Below are 12,470 nucleotides of genomic sequence, written 5' to 3'. Positions count from 1 at the left end.
CTTTTGTAATTTAACCTTCTTCAAACCAATTCAAACCCAATGACAGTCTAATTTCAAGAGGGTAATAAAAAACTGTATTCATTAACTTAAATTTATTGTCAGAGTAATAAATAGCTACAATATAATCTTAGTGCTAATAATAAAGATTCAATGTCTGTACAGTTGTACAATAAATTGTCTTACAATCTATATAATTAGAGACCGGTGTTTTTGTAACAACTGTTTGTATAATAACATTTTATTAAGTAACTAAATTATTGTTTCTAAGAGTATCGTCTACACTATAAGGTACTAGTAAATACTGTACTGTCATATTAGGTATATTTATAATCTAGCTGTCTACCACACTCGTGTATTTTAATTACAATTCAACGGTGAAAGTAGGATTGAGTCTTAAGTCTGGCACACTGTTTCTTCTCGGTTTCTTATTGAGTAGCTCCTTCATGGATATAAGACCAGAGGCTTTAGCGTCAAACCGTGAATGATACTTGGAAGGATCCGTAGTAGGTAAGTAAGGGTACTCCGTGAGATAAGTCTGCGCGTTTTTAATTTTGTTTTCTTTTGCATACTGATTCAACTGCGATACAGCCATTTCATACGAGCTTAGTTTATTGACGGACACGTTCTCCATAGAACGAAAGGTCTCTAAAACTGCCTTTTTGTGTGGGATTCCTCTTAAACTACCTTGGCGACTGAGTCTTCCCTCCATCACGTCGTTAAATAAATCTTCCACATTGAATTTCTCTGATATCTTCACTAGTTTATTGTTACTCGATGCACTGTCCTGGTTTTCCTGCATCTCCCCCCAAGCTTTCGATATTTCTGAAGATGGCATTGAATGGGCTTTTATATTTTTCTTGACTCTTTTCTGTGGTCTTTCGTGTTCAGGAGACTCGTCTGAAGTGCTGTACAGCATTAACTCGCATTCATTTAGCTTTGAAGGTTTCTTAGGGTCTCTAAGCTCTTCCAGCGATTTGAAATAATTTTTGGCCATTTTGAAACGAGACTTGTAATCTTTCAGTTCAGGTACGATTTCTCTATCAGGTGTTGGTTCTGGAGAAACTTCTGGATTGCTCTCGACAATTTCTACTCCTATGTCAGAAATGCTTTGATAAGACCCTTGATTGCATTTGTCTGACATGGATATAATCTCTATATCGATAGATTCCATACTTGTTGCACTTTCCAGACTTTTATTTGCATTTTCATTGTTTTTAACCCAAGTTGATCGTTTATGGCTGAGTTGGGGTTCTATTGGTTTAAATTCGCTATGGGATTGAGTGGAGTTAGGTGTAGAATGTAAGGTTGACGGTGAAGAAGAAATTCCTGATGAGGATGAGTTCAGTGGAGAACATGAAGTTGACGTTGAATTTGATGATGTGCAGACAGGTTTTGTAGCACCTGCAAATAAAATTATAAGTTTCAGGTTATATTATAGTCTATAGTCTACGTTATTTTTTATCACTGTCACATCTGCATTATAATTAATAGAATCAGTCGTAAGCGTAGGCGTAGGCGTATCTCCATTCCAGATTCCGCCACATTAACCTTTCATATGTGAATTAATTAACTACCTACATAAATTATTTGTTACCTGAATGTTGGCTGACTACTTGTAGTGGATTCGCTCCTGTGTTCTTCATCGAAGGTCGTCGCACTAGTTTTTGTTCTGTAACAGATTTTGATGCAGATTCAAAAATAGAAATTACATTTTTTACGTTAATTTTCGGTAATTCTTCGCAAGATTTATATTTGTCCAAATCATGCTGAGGTACTTTCACAGCTGATTTGCTAAATATATCCATTTCAGATTTACTGATTTTAGTTTTACAAAGCATCGTGGAAGAATTATTCATACTGGAACTTTTACTGTCCAAGGGCTTTATAGTAGTTTTATCATATTTTTCGTGAACAATTTCTATGCCATGCTTTTGATTAAATGTTTCATCAAACGTTTTGTGATAAATTTTGTGTGTCATTCTGGCTCTCTTGTCTTTTAATGAAGCTGTCTCCTCTGGTTTCTTAATATTACTTAGGGTCTCATAACTTGCGTTTAAATCCTTTTTATTTTGTTTTAAGTGTTCGCATTGATAACGCTTACTTTCTATATCAACTGATAACACCTCATCTGCAGAAGCTATACTTTTCTCACTATCTTTGCGGTGATAAATATTATGCATTGATCTACTCTTTCTATATTTCCAGGGTACAGCTTGCTCTGTTTGGGATATATTGTGGAACAAAGATATTCGACTAGAAACTAAACCACTCTCATATTTCGCACCGCAGACATCTACCGATGATTGATCTGCGACGCTTGGTTTTCCAAAAAAAGAGTCAATTTTATTCAAAATCTGTTTCCTTGACGTTCCAAAAAACCTTTTTGGACTTGTTTCAAACGCTTTAAACACTTCTTCAGGAAGTTCTTGTCTTGTAGGCGAGGTCTGAGTGTTAATTGTAGAATGGTTCATTTCTATTTCGTCTTTCTTGGTAGAACAAGATTGCAGTTGTATGGGAGAGTCAATGCTTTTTGGCGATCTGCTTCTTGAACGAATCGAGTCTGTTTCTTCCCTCTCCACTTCCAGTTTATCATCCCAATATTTCTTCCACTTTTCTACAAGTTTCCCATCAGTTTGAGTTTCTTCTTCTATTGAAGCTTGAGGAGTTGGATACTTTTGTCTAATAATTTCGGTCACGTTTTGGGTCACGGTGCTACCCTCACTTAAAATTTTCTTGGCTATTTCTTTTCCTCTTTTTTTTGTCAAGGAATCATTTTGCCTTAGGTGTTTAGAAGAGAGCCGTCTCTTCTTTTGATTTGCCTTAATTTCATCTGACTTAGCTTCGATTTCTCGTATTCTATCATCCCAATATTTCTTTCGTTCTAGTACTATATTATTTCGGTTCTCACTACCAAATTTAATTTCGCCTTTTTCTTCTTCAGACTCAATAATCTGATTTTGAAGGGTCTGACTTGCTGAAACAGATTCAGTGACATTTGACTGAACCTCAGAAATCTCGCCTTCTATTTGCTTTGCACGTCTTTTCACATCTGAGAGGTTTTCAGACGCCGAATCGACATAAATATCATTTTTTTCAACCGTGTATTGTATCTCATTGATTTCTTTTATGTTCTCGTTATGAATTGTTGTTAGAGAATCAGAGCTTGGGAAGTATTGATGATACATGTCGTTTAGTTCAGCAAATGCCACTGTAACTGTTTCTAGACCACCCTGTTTTGTTATCGAATCCGTTTTTGACAATTCTTTCATGGCTGACGAGATGCTGCGGTCATTTTCTTCGATGATTGGTGTAAATGTCATGCGTTTTATCTCTGATTTAGTTGGTCTAAGTTCTTCAATCCTAGAACTATCATCAACATTTAAATCACTGCAAGTAAGCCACAATTCTCTTTCAGCGGGACCCATTTTACTTATTTCTTCAGATTTTAGACCAGTGAGGTCAGTGTGGGTTTTTCTGTATTTTGGTATTTCACCTAACAGACTGCTCTCGTTGTTGTTTGTATCAGGGGAGCTGTTGCTGTCATCTATACTTACATATGCTGAATCCCACATATCTCTTCTAGGAGTCAAACTTTTAGTGATATTAGACTGTTCGGTATTTGGGTCTGTGGTGTATTCCCCCGTGGTTAAGTTAATAATTTCTACATTCTCTGTAGCATCCGAGTCAAGACTATGAAAAGTTAATGATTCCGTTGAACGCCGACAAGATTTGTTAGTGTGTGTTGGGGTAAAAAAAACTTCATTTACACTATCTTGAACTTCTTGTTCATTGGAAGCGATTTGAGTTATATTCTCATTGTTTGCTATCATTAAAGATTTCAATGTCGGTTCTGGGGTTGGCACTCTTAAAGAGGGAGGCAATGACACTGGGGCGCCAATAATGAAGTCAGTAACGTTACTTGGTATATCATCTTCCTCATCAATAGAATGATGGTGAATAAAAAAGGGGTTAATAAACTCATTGCCTTGTAGTAATTCGTTAGTCATAGGTCCACTATTCACATAAATGGAGTCTTTATGATTTGCTATGTCGCCGGTTAAAATTTTTAAAACTGGAGTTTTCGGTCTTTCTACAATATCTGGCTCTATAAACGGATTTGTGTTCGGCGACGGAGAATTAGAATGGGTTTCTTCCACAAATATGTTTATTGGTGCAGTAGCGGTAACTTCACTTTGAGACCAGTTTGTTTCATATTCTGTATTTATAAAGGAGCCCAAGATCTTATCTGTTTCATAACCTTGTTCGTATGTCTCATTAAGGAAAGGATTGCTCGATGTTGAAACAAAAGAAATATTATCTTCGTGCATCTTTCTGCCAATGATGGTTTCGTCACCAACAAAATCATTTGCAGGTATAGGTATCTCTTTTGGTTCGTAACCTTGACTACTTTCTTTAAAGATTACTTGTTCATATAAGGATTTCGGTTTTTCAGTTCGCAGTGACACCGAAATGCTTTCTGGTATAATAAATGTGTCACGTTTATCAGTAACGACATATTTATTTATATTGTTCTCACTTAATGTTGAATTAACAATATCTGGGACATATTGTGGATTTCCCTCATTAATAAATGAATCGCTGCTGTTTTCTAACTTTTCTTGCTTTTCTGCCATAATACTATTGAACATCTTACAAACTCTGTTCATCTTTAATATTTTTTGGGCTATCGTGTTTAATCTTCTGGGTATTAATGGCTCGTCAAGGCTTGTTAATAGGCTCCTATCAGACTGAGAGCCCATGCTTAGAGTTTCATCACTGTTTTGGTTTTCGTCAGTTGCCATCAAAATTTTGGCTTCATCATCACTTATTTTTTCCAGTGTTCCGTTCTCTTTTAATAGCATCTTCTCAGTGACAAAGTCAACAATACGTAAAACAACTTTCCTATCAGATTTGATATCCACTATGTCTATTTCTTCACCATCTTCTAAGCAAAAACTCTTTTGTTGCAGAATATCAATAATATTATGAGAAGCTGTAACTGTAAACGGTGATCCTACAATATGTTGTCCTCTACTTGTTATGGAGATTTCATGTCGTCCCTCATAACTTACAGTGTAACCAATTTTAGAATGCTCTGGTTTTGAGTCGACATTAATTTCAATATCGTAACGCTCTTTAGGAATAAAGTAGGTTTTGTTCATGTCGTTTTTACCATACGATCGCAAGTAGGTGGCTCCTTGTGTGATCGGTAGAGCATTTTCCGTGAAGGCAGGCTTTGTCTGGAGTCCCAGTAATTTTTGGCGTATCAACTGTGCTTTGCCGAAGATGGGAGGAATGACTGTCATGCCATACGTATCTCGTGGACCTTTAATGAGTATTGTTATTTCTCCTGGATCGAGGCATTGTTGAGCAGTAGGATATATCTTAAAATAGACTTTGTTCCGAACTTGAGCTGCTACGAGACCCGCGCCTCGAGCAACGTAATCGAGAGTGAATTGCGAGGTTTCAGGAGAGGTTCGTTGCGATGGCGGCTTGGATACGGGAGGCGAAACCTTGGCGAGGGCTTGGCGTACACGATCTAAGAACGTAGCTAGTTTCCATTCTTGATGCTTGCTAAGCGAGTCGTTCGATTCCAGCTCCTGGCGGGAGAAGACCTGGAACAAAATATATACCCTGTCATTCATTTACTTGCCAGAGATTAACAGGATTAGGAGGAATAATTGTGAGCGAGCACCAGAGACATGTACTTGTTCATCTATCTATTTAATGTCCAAGTTTGGGCGTTCATTATAGTAAAGATACAATAGTCCTCACCGGCTCAACGCCAAGGTAGTGATCAGCAATAGACTGCGCGTGCTTGAGGGAGAGTCTCGTAGGCGGGTGTCCGGCGCAAGCGCCGGGCATCGCCGCGTCCAGCACGCCGCACAGTATCCAGCCGTGCCGCCACACGGTGTCGAGGTGCTCCACCCGCACGGGGCCCGCTTCTGCCAGCCATTGTAGTACGTCTTCCTTCTGCTCTTCGCTCGAGAATACGACTGGAATCGAGAAATGTTTGATATGAGTATTTTATTACGTCTATGCTAAGTTTAACTGATGGAAGACTCTTAAATTGTAATCTTACTTCGTAGGTAACGTGGGTGTGGCTATTATTCCGTAATATGAGTATTCACATTTCAGCATGTCATACTTATCTGTAAGATTGAGCTCATAATATCTGGGTCTTAGGATAGGCAACTCAATGTTTATCAATAATACATCATGCGGTCAGAAACGCAGTAGGTTGTCACGTTTGGTAGATTTATATATCAAACGCAGTAAGTTGTATATCTTATATCAACTAGAATAACAAAAAAAATCTTCGTCAATATGAAAAGAATAATTATGTATTATTTCTTGTATCTAAATTCTTGATTTATGACGTCTACGCATGACGTCATTAATGATATAAAAATATGGATGCATATAACTTACTAAAAATATGTCCCATAGTTCTTATTAATTCACTGATAATGGGACATATATTTGAGTATCATGGGTTCACCCATATTTTTACACTTGCCTGTACCTACGTACTTATAATTAACTTCACACTGGCAGACCGTTTTCTTATATTGAAAAACTAACTTGATGTCTGTCCGATCCTGTCAGCACCTTCTATTCAAAACACTATCAGTACAAAAAAAAATTTGCTCATAAACCATCATCAACTATACAGGGTGTTTGGTACATCGTTTGCCAAATTAAAACGGCAGATAGGTCGAATAATTTGCTATCTACTCATGCCTAGAAAAACAAAATTGGCCATGGTTTTTAGGGTTCCGTACCCAAAGGGTAAACCGTCCGTCCGTCCGTCTGTCACCAGGCTGTATCTCACGAACCGTGATAGCTAGACAGTTGAAATTTTCACAGATGATGTATTTCTGTTGCCGCTATAACAACAAATACTAAAAACAGAATAAAATAAAGATTTAAATGGGGCTCCCATACAACAAACGTGATTTTTGACCAAAGTTAAGCAACGTCGGGAGGGGTCAGTACTTGGATGGGTGACCGTTTTTTTTTTTGCCATTTTTTTTTTTTGCATTGTGGTACGGTATCCTTCGTGCGCGAGTCCGACTCGCACTTGCCCGGTTTTTTACTATCTATATGCAAGTAAACATTAGAAATTTACGAAAAACTGACATAGAAGTGAAAAAAAAAATACCTATCCTATCTGCCGTTTTAATTTGGCAAACGATGTACCAAACACCCTGTGTATCGAGAAAAAGTATAGGTACATACTCGCTCTGAAAGCGTTGTCGATGCTCTTCAGAAGTCTGAAGAGGAAGCTCTCTTGGCCCCAGAAGAGGGTGAGCAGGGTCGCCGGCGCGAGGTACCGCAGGGTCGTGAGGATGGCTTCGAGGGCCGCAGACCACATGCCGCGACTCGCCTCCAGTTCGGGGTACTCCGGGATCGTGAACAATCCTGCAACAAACGATATGGCTTCTATAGTTAAACTAGACACTGCGACATTTCGTGTAGAACGCGGTAATTCCAATCCCGTACAAACTTTGAACCACATTCCTCTCCCGATTTTGGGCTGAATTAAAAAAAATCGTTTTTAGTGGAACTCTGAAATAATCCGTTGAATATACACGGTGTAACATGAGGAAACCGAATAATTTTAACCACGCATTTCTGAGGTCAAAAGAAGTAAAAAATTTAATATGAGTTTAGGTAAATTACGCCAAAAAAAAATTTTTTTTTTGTATTCTTTTTTTCAATTTTTTGAATGTATTTGTACATAAAAAATAAATGTTATTGGTAAACTTGTCACTTAAAATTGATTTTTAAAATTTTTTTTCGTAGAACCTACTTTTTGCAAAGTGTTACTTGTCACTTTTTGACATCTATCAATAAGGATATTTAGACTACGTCCCATAACACCAACATCACCATCAAAAAGGCCTTTTACACTATGTAACAATAAAAACTTGTTTTTTTTAAATTAATAATATCTCTGAAACTAGGCGAATATCAAAAAAGTTTATAGGACATTTTTGTCTCTAAATATGATCAGGAATACGCTGTTAAAATTATTCGGTTTACTCATGTTACACCGTGTATATATACAGTTATTAAATTGTACAACGGGACTTAACCGCGATTTAAGTTTTAAGATTTACCTCCGACGTTTCGAGGACGGCGTTGCAGTGGCGTAGCTAGAGAATATGGCGCCCGGGGCAGACACCAAATTTGCGCCCCCCCCTCCCCCAAACGAATTGAACTAACGAAACAAAAGGGTTACTTTTTGCTAATTAAAGTTTACTTTTAATTTAGACAAATACAGTGTACCTATGTTTTTTTAGTACATCGGTGATGGTCACGTCTACACTCCAGGGGTGTTACATACGCGTTGCCGACCATTTTAAAACTTATAAACATCTTTTTTAGAGATCTCCTTAGACATAAAGGTTCAATATCGCTTGTGAGTTTGGGATCGTAGACTAGTCATAGATACATCGCGCGATTTGAAGGGTCCAAGGTGGCATCCAGGTGCTCCTGTCCAAAGGTGACAGCAGTACTCAATATATGTGATCAGTCTACCCCAGAGTAAAGTATCGCCTCCCTTTATTGAGCACACCGAGTTTGGATACGAGCGCAGCCTACCCAGCAAGGTGGCTACGAAATTATTGGACGTCACTGATGGAGATGTCAACACCGATCGAGGCTCCCAATACTCCCTGACATGGGAAGGGTTGTGCCTTGAAAAAAAATGAGGTTTTCTTAGCGGTAAAGGCGCAAAATTGAGTCTTGGTGGGATTGAATTGGACTAAATTGTCCCGATCCCACACCGAAACTCTGGATAGAATGCTCTCGATACCTGACACAGGTTTTTCACGACATTCTAGTATCACAGACCGAGTGATGTTGGCACGGCATGTGTTATACAGGGTGATCCAAATCTTGACGTTCAAAATTTTTTTTTACATTGCTCACGCCGTGGGATATTAGAATAGGTATGTATGTTAGCCGACTTTTTGTAGTTTCAAGTTATGATTTTTATTACTTTTAACTTTTGTTAAGAAATTCCGGGTGAAGCAATTAATTTAATAAAAAAAACTATTGAACTTTTTTAAATGTTTTTTTTAACATAATACTTGACAAACGGCGCAGTTGCTAAAAAAAAATCAGCATCCTCACTTGGCTGAGTTGGGAAAAAAAGACAAAGTTTTACGTTCAAGCATGTCAAGCTTAGATGTTGCCCTTACCTATATAAATAAAAAATACAAGCGATTTCAAGGACTTTTGGTTATTTTATAAACTGCTAGACCCTAAGCCGGTCAAAGGAACTGAGGTGGAAAGCTTCCAAATTAGTAATTCATTAAAAAATCCTCTTTTGTTATTTCTACTATTATTTTATGGGGTCACTTCCCCATCGCTATTTCATGTTATCAGTGCAAATACCACGAACAATTATTAGAAGGCATAAAAGCAAAGCAAAGCTTCACCACAGAATTTCTTAACAAAAGTTAAATGTCTCGAAAACTACGAAAAATCGGCTAACATACTCGTACATGGGGTATATTCTGATAACCCACGACGAGGATTTTTTTGGGCGTCAAGGTTTGGACCAGCCTGTATACAGGGTGGCTAATAAATAACTGCATTTCCGTTGCCATGGAGGTATTGGGATTATACTGAGCAACTTTTACTATGAGTCCAACCCCTAAGTCGCGAATAAAATTTGGCTGTTTCCTACATTTTGGCTGGTCCATTTTCTATGGGAGGGTAAACTTTTTTTGCGATTTCGGGGTTGGTCCCGTAGTAAAAGTTGCTCAGTATAATCCCAAAACCTCCCTGGCAACGGGAATGTAATTATTTTTTAGCCATCCCTGTGTAGTACTGTCGTCCGCATATCGATGAATGTCGTCGATAGACAACATGTCACAGATATGCAGCAGCAGCAGCTATTGGAGCAGCCGGCCTAGCCAAGGTTACAATCGCTATCGCTTCGACAACGAAAAGCATTATGTCTCTCTATCACTCTTCCTTATTAGAGTGACAGTGACAGTTGCGTTTCGATCGCTACAGAGCGTAAGCGATTGGCATCTTGGCTACGCGGCCAGGTTCTGTCTACTACGGCTCATATGCGCCTGCCGGACAAAGGGCTAGCGATCTATTTGCATAGGTAGTCTCTTGGACAGTCCATAAGATGGTAGCTTTGACAGGAGACCCCTAACGGAAAAGACGCGCTAGCACAGGACACAACTCTGAAGCACTCGGCCCGCTTGCCTTATAAAACGAAAGCATAGCAACTCCCACCGAATATCCCTCTGCTTGATAGAAGTTTCTGGCATAGAGTATTCGCACTGCGGGATGGTGGGCAGTAGGGCGCTCCCGTCGTCTTTCAAGGTCGAGTTCGAGGCAAAAAGAGTACCTAAAAGATCGGCTTTCTCTTTTGCGCTGTGGGCCAGAATACCATCCGCATTTCACACTTCACAGTGGTGGTATTGTAAATACGACTGACAAAAGTTTCCCTGCTGCCTTTTGGCAAGGCGGAGAGGTAGTCATTTTCCCATTTTGGCGCCCCCCCCCTTGGACGGCGCCCGGGGCACGTGCCCCCTCCAACCCCCCCCTAGTTACGCCTCTGCGGCGTTGTCCCCGTGGTCTCGTGTTCGGAGGATTAAATTGTACAACTGGACTTAAATGCGGGATTTAAGTCCCGTTGCACAATTTAATAATGTGTAAAAATCGCGAAAGTTATTTAAACTTAAAATAATAGTAAAATTTCTCACAATTTTTGTATTTGAAGCTTTTCCTCATATCATTAGCGTGGCTAATATGTAGCTATTTTCTACTGTTTGATTAGGGTGACTGCTATTGTTATTGGCCCCTCCATATCCTCCTAAGGCCCAAGGTCCTACATATAGGACCTCTTCAGTTCGATGAAATTTAAATTCTATTCAATTGGAAGAGAGTCGCTTTTGCTCTGTTTCGTTCAATTTTCCAACAACGCAAAATCAACTCTATTTCCTTCACTATAGGTTCAAATTTCAATGGCAAATTTTGGATTTTTCATTTGTATGGGCCTTAGGAGGATATAGTAATAGACATAGTAAATTGGCCATTCCATAGTAGAGAATATTGCTAAGAGTGGCCAATTACTATGGAGGGGCCAATAACTAACAATCACCCTATGTAATAGAATTATACAAACCAATGCTTCGCGGATGTTCCTTTTCGAGTACATTTTCTTCATAGGCTTTATTGAGATCAAAAATTGTATCTGACATTTTCTGGATTTGTCGTTATGGTTCCATATCGAATATGTTAGACTGGCTTAAAAGTTATAATGAAATCGGTAAATTATACACGGTTGCTTTTGGTCCCTAACAGTTTTCTAAAACACATGGAATTGTAGGTATAGGTAGGTAGGTATTTAAGGGTTAGATAGGTATTTAAGGGTTAGATAGGTAGTTAGAAAACAAGGACGTTGGATTTTTAATCAAGGTTCATTTTGATTTCCATACTTAAACCTTTACTAATATGCTACTAATGTGTTACCTAGCAATAAGTATTAGATTTTTAACAAACACGCTTTTTTTACCTGATGTGAGAAATGATAAGTGATAACATGTTGACGTAAACCACGTTTCTGCCTATTTGAAATTTTAGAAATAAGTTCCTTCTTTATATCGGGCAAAGAGAATTTATTGTAATAGAGACATAATGTCTAAGAAAAAGACGTGCTCCTTATTTTGACATCCAAAACAGATGGCGCTGTACTGCGCCACATGTTTTGCGGTCACTGGATTGTCAAACGTCAACTTTTGACAATCAGAGTTACCGCAAAATGTACAGCGAAATGCACAGCGCCATCTCGTTTACCTATCAAATTCGAAGCACGAAACTGTCATAGATTTTACACATCTTACTCAATCAATGATATCGGGTCTTACACGTAGGTACATGTACTTACTCACACTCAAATAAAACCTACTTGCGTGACTGGTTGAACATACAATGAGATCACCCAACTGTTAGATTTTTATTAACAATCCCAACAAAATATATCTTATCAGTCGCAATAGATGGTGGGTATCAGATAACAGATAAGCCATGATTCACAGGAAATTAATAAGAGCGCGTTATCACGGCTATTTACAATTTGGTACTGTTAATCGTTATGTAAATATAAAGAAAGTGTTATTGTTAGTTCACTCTGTTTACAAACAAACCCAATATCTAAACAATGTAAAAAAATATTAGGCATTTGTTCTGCACTCCGGATCCCAAATGATTGTCTAATGTTACTGCTGTTATCATCTCTGGGAGATCAGAAAACTTGAAATAATATAATGTACCTACTAAAATGTTCACACCATTTAAAACGATGGTCTCACAGTCCTAAAGAGTTCTTAACGTCGGGATGTATTTTAAATTCATTATACGCGATATACCTAATCCGTTTACATAGTTTTATTTCATGAGTAATTGTCGTGGTAATTAAATACAATACTAGAATA

At 38.2% G+C, this 12,470-nt stretch overlaps 2 protein-coding genes across 3 annotated transcripts in view; both read right to left on the bottom strand.

Annotated features, from left to right (window-relative positions):
* The window catches only part of LOC134678142 (uncharacterized), a 216,110-nt gene that overhangs the window by 93,801 nt on the left and 109,839 nt on the right, over window positions 1–12,470 (bottom strand). The gene's annotated exons all lie outside the window — the stretch shown is intronic.
* Window positions 78–12,470, bottom strand: part of LOC134678037 (uncharacterized) — a 43,929-nt gene continuing 31,536 nt past the window's right edge. Inside the window, exons 1-5 of one of the 2 annotated variants that reach the window (XM_063536477.1) lie at window positions 11,162–11,262; window positions 7,243–7,425; window positions 5,776–5,996; window positions 1,595–5,615; window positions 78–1,401 (exon numbers count right to left, since the gene is read on the bottom strand). In XM_063536477.1, the coding sequence (XP_063392547.1) occupies window positions 362–1,401; window positions 1,595–5,615; window positions 5,776–5,996; window positions 7,243–7,425; window positions 11,162–11,237 (5,541 nt within the window). In that variant the 5' untranslated portion in view covers window positions 11,238–11,262 and the 3' untranslated portion in view covers window positions 78–361. Of the gene's footprint in view, window positions 1,402–1,594; window positions 5,616–5,775; window positions 5,997–7,242; window positions 7,426–11,161; window positions 11,263–12,470 lie in introns of those variants that run through there. The other variant, XM_063536485.1, reaches the window with a different exon arrangement.

The sequence above is a fragment of the Cydia fagiglandana genome, chromosome 2 (genome assembly GCF_963556715.1).
Source record: "Cydia fagiglandana chromosome 2, ilCydFagi1.1, whole genome shotgun sequence".
Taxonomy (NCBI): domain Eukaryota; kingdom Metazoa; phylum Arthropoda; class Insecta; order Lepidoptera; family Tortricidae; genus Cydia; species Cydia fagiglandana.
This window is presented reverse-complemented; position numbering and strand designations above follow the sequence as displayed.